Consider the following 15,122-nt stretch of genomic DNA (forward strand, 5'->3'; position numbering starts at 1 on the left):
CAGCACAACTTCTGCGTAGGCGTATATTTATTGCGCAAAATACCTACATACCACTTAAATGTAATACACAAAATATTAAAAAGTGATTAGTTGTATTATATTTCAATTGAAAGTACTTTAGTCTTCTTTTCTGGTAACTACTGCAACGTATTATTATTCTAAAACTGGAATGAAACCCGAAATACCCAGATTATACGCGGAAAGTAAATAAAATGGGTTATTTTAGGGGCCTGGCAATAAACTTAAATTTTGTCATCAACTAAATTTGCATTTGCTATTGCCTATTGCTATATAAGCATTATGATTGTACTAGCTATTGCCCGCGACTCCGTCCGCGCGGAATTATAAAAAAAAACTTTACTAGTAGCTAATGTGTTCTTCCAGACTATGCTCAACATTTATGCCAAATTTCATCAAGCTCCGTTGAGCCATTCTGAAGATACCTTTAAACAAACATCCAAACATTCGCATTTATCAGTGACTTATAAGAGCTTATAATAACTTTAAAAACATCTTAGGCATTTATAATATAAGTAAGAATTCGTAAGAATATAAAAATTTGGTTTGAGCTGATTTAGAAAAGCTAATAGGTAAAATATTGTACCTATGCTATTCTTACAGACATAACTATTTAGGAATAGTTTAATAGTTTCTATCATTTATCTTACGTCATTTTCCATTGTGTCAATTTTTATAAAATATGGTTTTGTAAAATAATATCAAATACTGACACCACTGTATTCGTTCCGCCATTTTATAACGAACCAAACATTTTGTTCGTTAAAATGGAGGACAAGAAGCCAAGCAAGTTCGTTATGCGGAATATGCGCAGCTGCGTTGCGCGTGGTATTTCCCTTTGTCTGTATTCTGTATCGATCGTGTGAACGTGACTCTAGAGGGGTGACGTCACCTGGCGCATCGTCCACGGCCATTTTATATTTAATGCGTCATGGAAGTTTGGTTCTTATTCCTTGCGAATAAAGATTATATTAAATTTCATGGCCTTCTTAACAACGATAGACTCATCGACCTCTACACTATAATTGAATGAAGAATGATTCACATTTTCGTAATTTATTGAAAAGGTAAATAAAGAATGTCAGTAAAAGTTTTCTAATTGTTAAAATATCCAAGGTTTGCTGAAAATTTATTCACTTGTCTTATCAAAATGTTATTTAATGTGGAATTTATTTAAACCGTTTAAAATTGTAATTTGATTAAATACGTATCTACGCAATTAAAAATTAATATTTGTAGATTGGCCTTTATGATGATGGAACTCCTGACGCGCAAGCGTGAAAACTTTAGGAATAGGAATTAAATGAAATAGGTACCTTTTATAGGTATTAACTTAAATTCCGCTTATTAAGCAAGTTTTTAAATCAAGGAATAAGTAAAAAAGTATTAAAATGTAATATTTTGGCATTGGCATATGCAATAGTAGCAAGAAGTAGTGCCTAAATTTGAATTTTTGTATTAAGTATTGATCGTCTTTCATGATGCATAACGCCATTCTTTTCTCGAATCTAAACGAAATTGGTTCAATGTGTTTACATCTAGACAACTTTCACAATTATTGGGAGAATTCATGGAACTTTTGGAAACTAAGAAAGTGATGTTTAATTCATTGGAGTAATTCGGTACATGTAATAACTGTTAAGGCCAAGGGTGATCACGGTCACAGTGAAATTTATAAATCCACTGACTGAAATTAAGTGAAGAAGTTTAGTCATGGGCGTAATTTTTATTTTCATTGAATAAAAAATTTAATTCTATCTATTAATACGCCATTCACTAAAAGCTTGCCAATTTAATTAGCAATAATACATTTAAAAAGTTACAATTGTAGTTAAAGCGAAAAAATCATTTAAATAATACGAAAACCAGTTTTAGGGAAATTTCGTAGACTTGTTTGCAACACTGTTTGTACTAGAACGCCGCCATTTTGATGGCAAACTACGCAGTTATCGACCGCAAAGGGCGTCGGGTATATAACCGGCCATGTTGGAAATTTCCGTTCATTTCAATTTCGTCGTGGTGAAGAACGTTCGTCTGTGAAGTGTAGTGAAGTGCTGGCAGTCTGCCGCCTGTTCGGATTCAGGTGTGTAATATTGTATCATCCACAATATTTTAGAAAGCCCTGTTTAAAAAAATGGGCTACGCCGTACAAGAAAAATCTGTTGTTGATTTTTGTGAAAGTAAAACAGAGTCCCTATCTAATTGGGTCAGCAAATTTAAATGTAAATCAGTTAATGCAAAGACAAAGAGAAAACGTGACCTAAGAATAATCGCCATTTTGAGTAATTCTTTGTTACGTGCGGAAAATGAACTTATTACGAAACAAAGAGAACGTGCTAGAAAGTGGGCACAAATGCAAGCTGATCTTGGATTGTGCAATAAGGAAGAGGAAGTCGCGAGGCAGCAGCAAGAAAAAATTGATAATATATGGAAGAATGATCTCAGCGGCTTAGATAGCTTTTTCAAGGAACTAGATAATGTCAAACCAGTCCTAAACTAGATGTAAGAGGTAAAGTACAGTATTAGAATCTGTGATATATGTAGGATGTTTTCTAAATTACAGTCCCATTGCGTTTCGCGTGGGTCTGCATTCGACGGCCGCCATCTTGTTGCCGCATGGGGCGTGGCCGCTGCTGGCTACAAAATGGGTTTGTAACGGTATCATGCATTTATATTTAGTTAATTTGTTATTTAATTGTAAATATTTAAATTTTTCTTTAATTCAATAATAAATTGGATTTTGTTTTTATTCATATTGAATACAAAATTGTAACATATGTTTAAGTATGAAAATAAAAGAGTATTTGATAAAAATTGTCGTATTGAATTTTATTTTCTCTACATATTGTAATTTCACCCAACATGTATTATTCCATGAGTCATCGCCATCTCTTCGTGAAGACGTGAAGTTGCGATGCAGACGAGTTACAAGCGTATGAGAGCTGTCTGCAGACACAGCCGCTCCCGCTGCCAATTACGAGGTCGCCGGATGTGGCGACATTCGGATCTGCCACATGCTAAAGGTCACGCGCGCTCAGTCCCGGTTATCAGCCCATAGGTAAAGCTAGGGAATTGAGCAATCATTTTACCATTTAACAATATGTAGGCCTGTATGCAGGCCGTCGTGTGTGCTATTTCTTAAATCCCAGATGTCACAACTGCCGCTGCTGCCAGAGCAGGCTGCAGTGGGATTGGATACGCGTATGCCTGCGTCATTGTCGACTTGCTCGAGCGAGGTGTGCTTACTTGCGTATGACGGATGTTTAGAATTGATATCGGCATAAGAAAATAAACTCGAAGCGATACTTACGGTGAGTCATTGTTATTCATGCAAATGCAAGCTGAGGCTAACAATGATTTTCTATATTGATTGTGTCCTGTTGCAAATGTGCAATAATATTAAATCCACACAGGTTTATCTATTGTCTGAAACTTTAACATGGATTCCAGAAAATAGTTAATAAAGAAAATACGAAAAAGTTTGCAGGAATAGAAATGTGATACTGTTACGTTATTACCACAACCTTTACAGGTGAAGCTATAAGTATATTGATTTTTATTATTTGCAACTTGCAATTATGAAATGAAATTACATAAATATTTTTAAAAACCATAATAATAGGAAATATATTTTTTAATCGTGACTGGGCTGATTTATATCCGGGACTAAAATATTTGGAATAAATATTGTTGATGTAAAAGCATAGGTAAAATGGCCGTGGTTTAGGATTGGACACCGGCTTATAGTGTAAATGGTAAGTATCGTTGGGAATTTTCGTTCGCGATTAACTCAACAGTTGTTGAAATACAATAAAAACTGATTTGTATATGTAAATTTCACAGCTGTTACGGTGGCGGTGACTCGTGACGAATTAATTTATACATGAAAGCAACTTGCAGCCTTCGTAAAGAAGGTCGTCTACTGCACACTGCAAAAGAATGCACTATCACCATAAACAGATAAGTTCTAAAATTATGGAAAATCTAGGAGCTAAATTTAAGCTGAGTTAAAAATTTATGGCACACGGTTTCCATAGGTCTTAGTTGCATAATCCAATGGTAAGTGCAACAAATAAACCAGATTTTAGATTTTAATACATATGAAATTAAAGTTTACAGAATTTATATAGAAGCAATATGGAAGTAAATGACGTGATAATTTTATTACCTGGTGATTAGGAAAGATATTAGTTTGATGTCTAACGTCGGCAACAGTTAGAAGGATACATAAAAATTTGGTATATGATATGTTTGTATGAAAGATGAAACAATGCTAATGCAGTGAATAATGTATTGCAAATTTATTACAATACAAATTGTACAAGTTTGGTATATTTTACACAAAAGCATGAGAAATGCAAGAGAATGGTATGTTAGACTATTGCAAATCTTTGTCTAGTCTAAGGGGTTAGTATGAGATAATTTTTCAGCAACATTTAACCCGTGCATGCTACCCTTGCTACAAAATTTGTTCTTTCAGATTACAAAAGAAACTAGCTAATTTTAGATCTAGAATGTGAAGTAATGAGTGCTGGCCAAATGGGTGCATTTCTTTACAATATGCTTAATATGGTACCTTTTTTATAAAGCAATTGCTTGGGATTGTGAAATGTTCAAAGTTGCTGAAATCAACAATACAGGCTAGTTTGAGCAACACGCTTATTGTAAAAAGTCTGCTAATTATTTTAGATGAATTGAACTTGCATAGATGTATTGATTGCATTACTAAGCAATAATAGGTACACACAAATATGAAATAATCAACAGCACTATTGTTGTACTCCCATTTCACAGGTAACAATAGGTTTCATCTATAGATATTTATACCCAATTCTTTACATATTTGTCTTTTATATTTTGCCGTATTGATATGTAGTAGCCATGTTTGGCTTTTTGTTTAACCAATTCATTACAGCCATTTCACTATAGTGCAAGGCAAGCTAGTAATTTTAATTTTGGAAAAAAATTGTCTTTACCAAAATCCTGGAAGTTGTGGTATTAAACCAAAGGTTATTAGTGGCTCTAAAGTTAGAAGACTGCTTATATTATGAAGTAGACGACAATGCCTCTGGAATTGGAGATAATTGCATGGGATTAAGTATCAGTATATGGATTTCCTTCTAGAAGATTAGTTTCACTGCTCGCTGGTGGTCAACAAGTAACATAAATTTTGGACATTCTTCATTTTATTTTGATAATGACACTGGTATGCTTTCTAATTACCATGTAATTATAATTCACCATTGAATACACTGCAGGAACCATGGATTTCACATCAACATCTCATGAAGCCATGATTTATTAGAGGTTTGTTACCAAATACTTCAGAGAGGGAGATGATGAAGTCAAATAATATACTTTGAAAGATTGGCTAACGTAAAAAAACTTCTACAATGAAGATAATGTGCCAAGTAAAAGCTAATTTTCTTGGAAATAATGGACAACAATCAAGAGCAAGTGCTCAAGATTGAACTACTCTGCATTTTTCGAGTTCAGGACTTGCAAGACATTAATATTAGTGCTCATCATTGAATTTCAGGTGCATTTTGATCCATCTAATCAAAGAAGTTATCAAAATTGACTACACTGATCAATCACATTATTTAGGTATTCTAAAAACTAGGTTTCCTGTTGGAATGTAATATGGCGAGTAAAATGAACTTTATACATATTATAACAATACGTAGACATTGTGGGATTAAATTACTTATTTTTGGGAAATATTTTCGAAAAATGGATTTAACGGCCATCATATAATGTAATTGATTCATCTTCAACACAACCCCATTTGGGAACAGCAAGGGCCTAATTTAAGCCTAATTTTGGAATACACAAGCCCAACATACCCTTCATACATAACCCTTGATACGAAAATTATACATATACCTACTGAATTAAGAGCAATGTAACTGACAATTTTACCGGATATTTAAGCTGATACAAGAGGTAAACATATTCCTAAATCCAAATCTATTCGTATTTGAAGTATGAATTAGAAAAATTGCATGTATGTATACAGTTGATCATTTGTATTTAATTTGTAGAATTAGTAAAATGCTAATATATTCAGGTTTTTCATTGTGTTGCTATGGTTTCTGGGGCCATTTATGAATTTTGTTATAATTTATTCAGGTTTGAAGTGTTAGTTCAGGCTGTGCATGTGGATATTGAGTAAATTGAAGTTATCTTACAAACTTCTGGGAATATAAATAGTATTCTATAGAATAAAAAAACTTAATATTACAACGAAGAACTTATGGAAGAAAATAAAACAACCAGGCAGTCGATTTATAGAATTCAAATTTTCGATATTACCAAATTATTTTTACAGATCAAACTTTAGATATATAATACAAGTAACTTTTATAAAACAAGGATGTGAAGTAAACAACGTATATTATGACTTATTACCATGGGGGGACATAATATTATAGTCTCATCGTATTCTAACTTTAAAAACTGTAAAACTAAAAGTACCTACCTAATGTTTTTGTAAGTATATATCAATAAGTGCTAAAAGGTATCTATTATATAATTGAAAATGTGTACAAAATATAAAGGTTGTCTAAATATTTAATTGGGCTTTCAGCACTTAAAATGTAATACGGCAGTCCATTTTCAGCAGGTGGCGCTAAATTATAAAAAAAATTGACTTGTTAAAACTAATGAACGTGTCACAAACTGCATCCTGAGAATACCGATTGCCGATGCAAACGATTTTTAATGAAGGAATTCTCGTATATACGATTAAAAACGTCCTTTTTTCCAGAATATATTTATTTAGAACATATACTGTATGTTACGCTATCATCTATTTTGTTAAACTGTAAGGTATTTGCATGGAATTTTATTAAATCTAAAAATCCTTATCTTTTCGTGAAATTATATGGGCAAATAAAGAAATAATGCTAAAACTAAGTTGGATGAAAATATATCTTTCTGGCTTACAAACTCTGCCTTGTGTATGTATATCTGCTGTCTCTTTACAAATATCGTGTGTGTTTGTACATCATATTACAGCCATTAGCAGCGTAAATCAAAACTGATCACCAAAAATCTCCCCATGCTGTGTACTGTACGATGCCCTCGGTTGGCAGCAACTGCAGCGATCCAAACCTATGTTGCTGCGATCCTCTTGCCAGACTCTCAAATTCAATCACTAAGAGCGACGTAGCACGCACTGGTGTTTGTGAGATTTTTTATTTATTTTAAAATGACATGCTTTTTGTTTTTGAATGAAATTTTTATTATTTTTCTGTCTTGATGTCTTAAAATTTAATTTTTGGTGTAGTTGCATATGGGATTGTTATTGTTTACAGCGAATGTTTTAGTTGTTCCCATTTTTGTCCTAAAATTATTAGTTTTAAAAATATTGCAAAATATATGAATTATTCCATTCCAACTTTAACGCATGAATTTGTGTGGTCGTAACTTTGGCTACTTTTATCGCCAGGTAATCAAGTAAATCCGTCCTAACTAACCAACACTGCGTACGGCAGCAAAGCCCCCACTGCTACTTGAGCTGCCCATGCGACGCTGCAAGTTGCTTTGGCAGACTTACAGGCTGGCTGCTCTTCACTGCTCATGCGATAGCCACTGTATCTTGCTCGCTGTCACTCCTGATAACGGCCGTTGGGTCGATTAAGCCGCTTGCTGCCCGACGAGTGCCGTCTGCCTTCCACGAAGTCTTCGAGTGGCTAACCACCACTAGCTGTCCTCTATACACAGAGCTGTCCAGAGCATTTTTTGGTATAAGTGAGCGTGGAGTATATATATCCCCACGCTCACTTATGCCGAAGAATGCAGGATCATAAGGACGAAGATGTAAGCAGTGCGCAGTATTTATTACTTAGTTCGCAAAATTTGCATCTCGAATAAAAAATTACTTAAGTAGCTATGAACATTAGATAATGCAGTTTTGTCAAACATATTTCTTACGTAATCAATAAAAATACGAAGTACTGAAGTAATAAAATCTAAAATTGTTAATGTAAATCTGTAGGTTGAGCTGATTTAGCAGAGCCTTACTGGAGAAGTTACAAAACAATAATGTTAAAATGCTTGGTAACAGGAACTGGTGCGGTGTGGTGATAAGTGGCCAATCCTGACCTGCCATTATCTGCTTCTGCCACTTCCAATTCGCCGTTTCTTGACCAGGCTACCTATGACAGTCGCGTAAGCTACTTCGCGTCTTATTGCTTCACATTTACAATCGTGACAATCTCGTTTGTTTTCCTTCAGAGCAGAAGATCCTCTTAAATTTTATCTGTTCTGTTGCGGAGGACCTCTTCTATGACAACATAGAACAACAAACAGGACATAGATGTGGATTTCATGTGCAGCACCGTTTCCGGTAAGTTTCTGCGTGATATTTCGGTACGGTTGCTATGCGCAGGTCCAGAACAGTTAGCAGTAGCTGAGTACAAGCTGCAGGTACTCTAGCTCAGCGTCCACCATTGGTACTTACTGCGTGCACGCTGTACATCAGCACGTCTGCGGCATTGTCTGCGGGCTTGTGTAATAACTGCCCGCGGTTCTTCCATTGTCGACAACTACTGCCCGCGGCTCGACTACAGCAGGCAGCTATACTGCCCGCGTCACACCCACGATCGATGGCTATTGCTCGCGGCTCGGGGCCGCCAGAAGCTTCTGCCCGCGGCTCGTCTACAGCCGTCAGGTATACTAGCCGCTCTACATCTACAGCAACTGCCCGCGGCTCGACCACGGTCAGCAACTACTGCCCGCGGCTCGACTACCGTCAGCAGCTACTGCCCACGGCTCGACTACCGTCAGCAGCTACTGCCCGCGGCTCGACCACCGTCAGCAGCTACTGCCCGCGGCTCGACCACCGTCAGCAGCTACTGCCCGCGGCTCGACCACCGTCAGCGCCTACTGCTCGCGGCTCGTGTCCGCCGGCTGCTACTGCTCGCGGCCGAACCACTGCCGGTAGCTTACTGCCCGCGGCTCATTCACCGCCGGCAGCTACTTCCGCGTACCGTCCTGCAACTCTGGTCACTTCGCGCTTCACCTGCAGCTCCGGTCGCTGCGGGTGGTATGTATACCCGTTCTAGTTGCTGCTCATCTTTGCCTGTAACTCCGGTCATTGCGGGCAACTCCACCTGCAGCTACGGTGTTTGCGCGCGCTTCTGCCCGAAACTCCGGTCGCTGCATGAGGGACGTCTACCACCTGTTCCGGTTGCTACGCGTCTTTGCAACTCCGGTCACAGCGCGCCTCTTCACCTGCAGCGCCGTTCGTTGCGTGCACCTCCGCCTGCAGTTCAGATCACTGCAGGTAGCACGTCTATCTGTTCCGGTTGCTGCGCGCCTTCTCCTGCAACTCCGGTCACAGCGCGCCTTCGCCTGCAACTCCGGTCACAGCGCGCCTCTCCACCTGCAGCGCCGGTTGTTGCGCGCGCCTCCGCCAGCAACGCCGGTCGCAGCGCGCCTCTCCACCTGCAGCGCCGGTTGTTGCGCGCGCCTCCGCCAGCAACGCCGGTCGCAGCGCGCCTCTCCACCTGTAGCGCCGGTTGTTGCGCGCGCCTCCGCCAGCAACGCCGGTCGCAGCGCGCCTCTCCACCTGTAGCGCCGGTTGTTGCGCGCGCCTCCGCCAGCAACGCCGGTCGCAGCGCGCCTCTCCACCTGTAGCGCCGGTTGTTACGCGCGCCTCCGCCAGCAACTCCGGTCGCAGCGCGCCTCCACCTGTAGCGCCGGTTGTTGCGCGCGCCTCCGCCAGCAACTCCGGTCGCAGCGCGCCTCTCCACCTGTAGCGCCGGTTGTTGCGCGCGCCTCCGCCAGTAACGCCGGTCGCAGCGCGCCACTCCACCTGCAGCGCCGGGCGTTGCGCGCACGTCCGCCTGCAGTTACGATCGCTGCAGGTAGCACGTCTATCTGTTCCGGTTGCTGCGCGCCTTCGCCTGCAACTCCGGTCACAGCGCGCCTCTCCACCTGCAGCGCCGGTTGTTGCGCGCGCCTCTCCGCCAGCAACTCCGGTCGCAGTGCGCCTCTCCGCCAGCAACTCCGGTCGCAGTGCGCCTCTCCACCTGTAGCGCCGGTTGTTGCGCGCACCTCCGCCAGCAACGCCGGTTGTTACGCGCGCCTCCGCCAGCAACGCCGGTTGTTACGCGCGCCTCCGCCAGCAACGCCGGTCGCAGCGCGCCTCTCCACCTGTAGCGCCGGTTGTTGCGCGCTCCTCCGCCTGCAACTCCGATCACAGCGCGCCTCTCCACCTGCAGCGCTGGGCGTTTCGCGCACCTCCGCCTGCAGTTCCAATCGCTGCAGGTAGCACGTCTATCTGTTCCGGTTGCTGCGCGCCTCCGCCAGCAACGCCGGTTGCAGCGCGCCTCTCCACTTGCAACGCCGTTCGTTGCGCGCACCTCCGCCTGCAGTTCCGATCGCTGCAGGTAGCACGTCTATCTGTTCCGGTTGCTGCGCGCCTTCGCCTGCAACTCCGGTCACAGCGCGCCTCTCCACCTGCAGCGCCGGGCGTTGCGCGCACCTCCGCCAGCAACTCCGGTCGCAGCGCGCCTCTCCACCTGTAGCGCCGGTTGTTGCGCGCGCCTCCGCCAGCAACTCCGGTCACAGCGCGCCTCTCCATCTGCAGCGCCGGTTGTTGCGCGCGCCTCCGCCAGCTACTCCGGTCGCAGCGCGCCTCTCCGCCAGCAACTCCGGTCGCAGCGCGCCTCTCCGCCAGCAACTCCGGTCGCAGTGCGCCTCTCCGCCAGCAACTCCGGTCGCAGTGCGCCTCTCCACCTGTAGCGCCGGTTGTTGCGCGCACCTCCGCCAGCAACGCCGGTTGTTGCGCGCGCCTCCGCCAGCAACGCCGGTCGCAGCGCGCCTCTCCACCTGTAGCGCCGGTCGCAGTGCGCCTCTCCGCCAGCAACTCCGGTCGCAGTGCGCCTCTCCACCTGTAGCGCCGGTTGTTGCGCGCACCTCCGCCAGCAACGCCGGTTGTTGCGCGCGCCTCCGCCAGCTACTCCGGTCGCAGCGCGCCTCTCCGCCAGCAACTCCGGTCGCAGCGCGCCTCTCCGCCAGCAACTCCGGTCGCAGTGCGCCTCTCCGCCAGCAACTCCGGTCGCAGTGCGCCTCTCCACCTGTAGCGCCGGTTGTTGCGCGCTCCTCCGCCTGCAACTCCGATCACAGCGCGCCTCTCCACCTGCAGCGCTGGGCGTTTCGCGCACCTCCGCCTGCAGTTCCGATCGCTGCAGGTAGCACGTCTATCTGTTCCGGTTGCTGCGCGCCTTCGCCTGCAACTCCAGTCACAGCGCGCCTCTCCACCTGCAGCGCCGGGCGTTGCGCGCACCTCCGCCTGCAGTTCCAATCAATGCAGGTAGCACGTCTATCTGTTCCGGTTGCTGCGCGCCTCCGCCAGCAACGCCGGTTGCAGCGCGCCTCTCCACTTGCAACGCCGTTCGTTGCGCGCACCTCCGCCTGCAGTTCCGATCGCTGCAGGTAGCACGTCTATCTGTTCCGGTTGCTGCGCGCCTTCGCCTGCAACTCCGGTCACAGCGCGCCTCTCCACCTGCAGCGCCGGGCGTTGCGCGCACCTCCGCCTGCAGTTCCGATCGCTGCAGGTAGCACGTCTATCTGTTCCGGTTGCTGCGCGCCTTCGCCTGCAACTCCGGTCACAGCGCGCCTCTCCACCTGCAGCGCCGGGCGTTGCGCGCACCTCCGCCTGCAGTTCCGATCGCTGCAGGTAGCACGTCTATCTGTTCCGGTTGCTGCGCGCCTTCGCCTGCAACTCCGGTCACAGCGCGCCTCTCCACCTGCAGCGCCGGGCGTTGCGCGCACCTCCGCCTGCAGTTCCGATCGCTGCAGGTAGCACGTCTATCTGTTCCGGTTGCTGCGCGCCTTCGCCTGCAACTCCGGTCACAGCGCGCCTCTCCACCTGCAGCGCCGGTTGTTGCGCGCGCCTCCGCCAGCAACTCCGGTCGCAGCGTGCCTCTCCACCTGCAGCGCCGGTTGTTGCGCGCGCCTCCGCCAGCAACTCCGGTCGCAGCGTGCCTCTCCACCTGCAGCGCCGGTCGTTGCGCGTACCACCGCCTGCAGCGCCGGGCGTTGCGCGCACCTCCGCCTGCAGTTCCGATCGCTGCAGGTAGCACGTCTATCTGTTCCGGTTGCTGCGCGCCTCCGCCTGCAACTCTGGCCGCTTTGCGCGCCTCCGCCTGCAACTCTGGTCGCTGCGCGGACCTTCGCGGGAAGTCCGGTTACAGCTCACGCCATCGCCTGTCTGTCCGGTTACTGCACACATCTTCACCCGTAGCCTCAGTCGCTGTGCGCGCCTTCACTGCGATCGCTGTTGGTGGCACGCCTACCCGTTCCGGTTGCTGCGCATCTCTTCAACTCTGGTCACTCTGTCTTCGCTTCCTTTGGAGGTATACAATTCTTCTGCTTCGTAGGCTACCAAGGAGCACCGTCTTTCGGTTGCTGTCGGCGTTTCAACATCCGGCTCCAGGTTACGTGTGGTCACGTGGGGTCCTCACGTCCTCCAGCACCGCGACCTGCCTTGGACGCTTCATTCTTCTTGTGAGCATACATGTGTTTACAATTTGCTGTGTTTTTGTCCTAAGTTTTCAGTTGCCGATGTTTAGTCTGCCTGCCTTACTAGCACATGTGACCCTGGCTTCCTCTTGCTACGATCGTACTTTTAAGACTGATCAGAATGTCCTGCAGACTGCTGCTCTTTGGAATTGACCTATCACAAATATTTTAACACGAAGTCGACGGTTTGACTTTTGATGAAGTAACAATAAATGAGGTATGAATGCTGACAGCTTTCACGATTAAATTTTTTGTTTGACCTAGAATTTATTCCAATAGTTATTTATCATGAACAATCTAATGGTCTTGTCGCTTTTTCCTACATTTTTGAAATGCTCATTAATGAATTTCAGGATAATTAAATTATTTTATAACTGTTAATTTTTATTACAGCTTAGTTTTTTTTTGTTTGGTACGATTTTAAATTATACTAGGTAGGCATTAAAATAATTTGTTTACAGAACCAAATGGTAACAGCGAGGTAAGAAAATTTCCGATGACATATTATGATTGTTTAAAATACATTTGTTTCAGAAAAATAAAGGTAAATCAATATTTATTACATTAAAATTGAAATTCTTGTTGACGAGTAAACTTTATTACAAAATCGATGTTCCAAAAATAGGGTGTGCTAACAACATTGTCCACAGATGTAATCTTACGATGGTCTTGTTACCTAAAATTGTATGTCAAATTAGAAAGTTATAAGTTATTCCTGGGTATAATTTATTTATACAAACTATATACTGAAGTCGTACAAACTAGAAGAACTCTTAAACTGTAAGAAAAAGACGCCAATAATAAAATTAACGCCAACAATGTATGGGTCGCAAAATCATCTTCCGAAAAATTATTTCTAAAGAAAGGCGTATAATGCTAAAAATTTGCATAATTGAAACAAGTTTCAAGTAATTAAATATATAACTGAGGCAGTTTTCAAGAACATATACGTGGCATACAGCTGACTGCGTTTTAGATACCGTTAGGTAAATTCAACGCAATAATAAACAATTCAATCAAATAAACAGTGAAAAAAATATTACGCTTAGCATAAAACTAAATGGATAAAAAAAGAGCTTTAAATCCATCAAATGTAACTGCAGATACTACAAAAGATCAATGAATACAACTAAAGATAAATTATAGACAAAGGTCAACGATACAACAAAGAAATTGAAAAAATCAAGGAACAATCAAAGCAAAAGGATAGTTATGAAATCTTAACTCCGAGAACAGCTGGTGTTGAAGACGAAGAGTGAAAACCTAAGATCGAAGACGGGAATTACTGAAGATGAAACTTTAAAATTGAATATACAGACGAAGTCCGAAGACTGAAGTCGAAGCGCGAAAGACGAAAAACGAAGCACGAAGACAGAAGACGAAGCACGAAGACTTAAAACTAAGACTGAATACAAAGCCCGAACACTGAAGACTTAAAGACGAAGAGCGAAGACAGAAAAAGAAGCCAGTAGACTAAAGACAAAGAGCGAAGAAAGCAAAGCTCTAAGACTGAAAACAGAAAAAGAAGACTGAAAACAGAAAAAGAAGACTGAAAAAAGAAAAAGAAGACTGAAAACAGAAAAAGAAGACTGAAAACAGAAAAAGAAGACTGAAGACAGAAAAAGAAGACTGAAGACAGAAAAAGAAGGCTGAAGACAGAAAAAGAAGGCTGAAGACAGAAAAAGAAGGCTGAAGACAGAAAAACAGAAGACCACCAGAAAACGGAGGCCTGAAGTGGAGCCTGTGGGAAAACTAAAGACGCAAGCTGGAAAACTGAAGACGAAGAGCGAAAAAGACGAAGACTGAAGATGTAGTCCGAGACTGGAATATAGAAGCCCGAAAAAAAAAACATGAAAACATAAAACAAAGCAACAAGACTGAAAACGTATCCGAAGAATGAAGACGAAGCCCGAAGCTTAGAAGTCGAACCCGACGACAGAAGACCGAGGCCCGAAGATGAAATTTAAAAACTGAATACGAAGCCAGACAATTAAAGACAAAAACTCGAAGACGAAGCGAGAAAACTTCTGTCTTCAGGCTTAGTCACGAATACAGAAGAGAGACTCGAGTAGGAGAAACGAAGCCCGAAACCCGAACATAGAAAACGGAAGAAAGACCGAAGACTAAAAACCGAAGTCAGAAGACGGAGATTAAATATGTGAAGATGGAAGAGAGGAGGAAAATCAAAGTCAAACTCTGAAGACTCTAAAGTGCAGTTAACTTACTTGCATTGAAGATTAGCTCCTATTTTTTAAACTACGCGAAGAATAAAGAAAAAATAAAGATTCACGTCTCAAGATTGAAGACGACTTGCTAAAATTGAAGACGAAGTGCGAAGATTGAAGACGACGTGTGAAGATTGAAGACGACGTGCGAGAAGATTGAAGACGACGTGCGAGAAGATTGAAGACGACGTGCGAGAAGATTGAAGACGACGTGCGAGAAGATTGAAGACGACGTGCGAGAAGATTGAAGACGACGTGCGAGAAGATTGAAGACGACGTGCGAGAAGATTGAAGACGACGTGCGAGAAGATTGAAGACGACGTGCGAGAAGATTGAAGACGA

The 15,122-nt window shown here is 43.5% G+C and overlaps 2 protein-coding genes and 1 long non-coding RNA gene across 4 annotated transcripts; 2 read left to right on the forward strand and 1 right to left on the reverse strand.

Annotated features, from left to right (window-relative positions):
• The first annotated feature begins 1,983 nt into the window (after positions 1-1,983).
• On the forward strand, positions 1,984-4,120 carry LOC123720923. 2 transcript variants are annotated; one of them, XR_001357517.2, is made up of 3 exons: positions 1,984-2,101; positions 2,582-2,666; positions 2,898-4,120. It is a non-coding gene; the product is annotated as an uncharacterized LOC123720923 (long non-coding RNA). The 2 variants fall into 2 exon arrangements; XR_001357516.2 differs by having other exon boundaries at positions 1,987-2,101; positions 2,582-2,676; positions 2,898-4,119.
• Positions 4,121-6,485: 2,365 nt separating this feature from the next.
• LOC106721604 lies at positions 6,486-8,968 on the forward strand. The gene is made up of 4 exons (XM_014516566.2): positions 6,486-7,207; positions 7,472-7,842; positions 8,090-8,193; positions 8,722-8,968. The coding sequence occupies exons 2-4, from the start codon at positions 7,819-7,821 to the stop codon at positions 8,966-8,968; spliced, it is 375 nt and encodes a 124-aa protein (XP_014372052.2). The 5' UTR covers positions 6,486-7,207; positions 7,472-7,818.
• Positions 8,969-9,322: 354 nt separating this feature from the next.
• LOC123721902 lies at positions 9,323-10,612 on the reverse strand. The gene is made up of 4 exons (XM_045681999.1): positions 10,514-10,612; positions 10,146-10,305; positions 9,989-10,114; positions 9,323-9,771 (listed from the first exon to the last, which is right to left on the reverse strand). Exons 1-4 carry the CDS (start codon positions 10,610-10,612, stop codon positions 9,362-9,364), a joined length of 795 nt encoding a protein of 264 aa, XP_045537955.1. The 3' UTR covers positions 9,323-9,361.
• Positions 10,613-15,122: the final 4,510 nt, after the last annotated feature.

This window comes from Papilio machaon, chromosome 17 (genome assembly GCF_912999745.1).
Source record: "Papilio machaon chromosome 17, ilPapMach1.1, whole genome shotgun sequence".
Lineage (NCBI taxonomy): Eukaryota > Metazoa > Arthropoda > Insecta > Lepidoptera > Papilionidae > Papilio > Papilio machaon.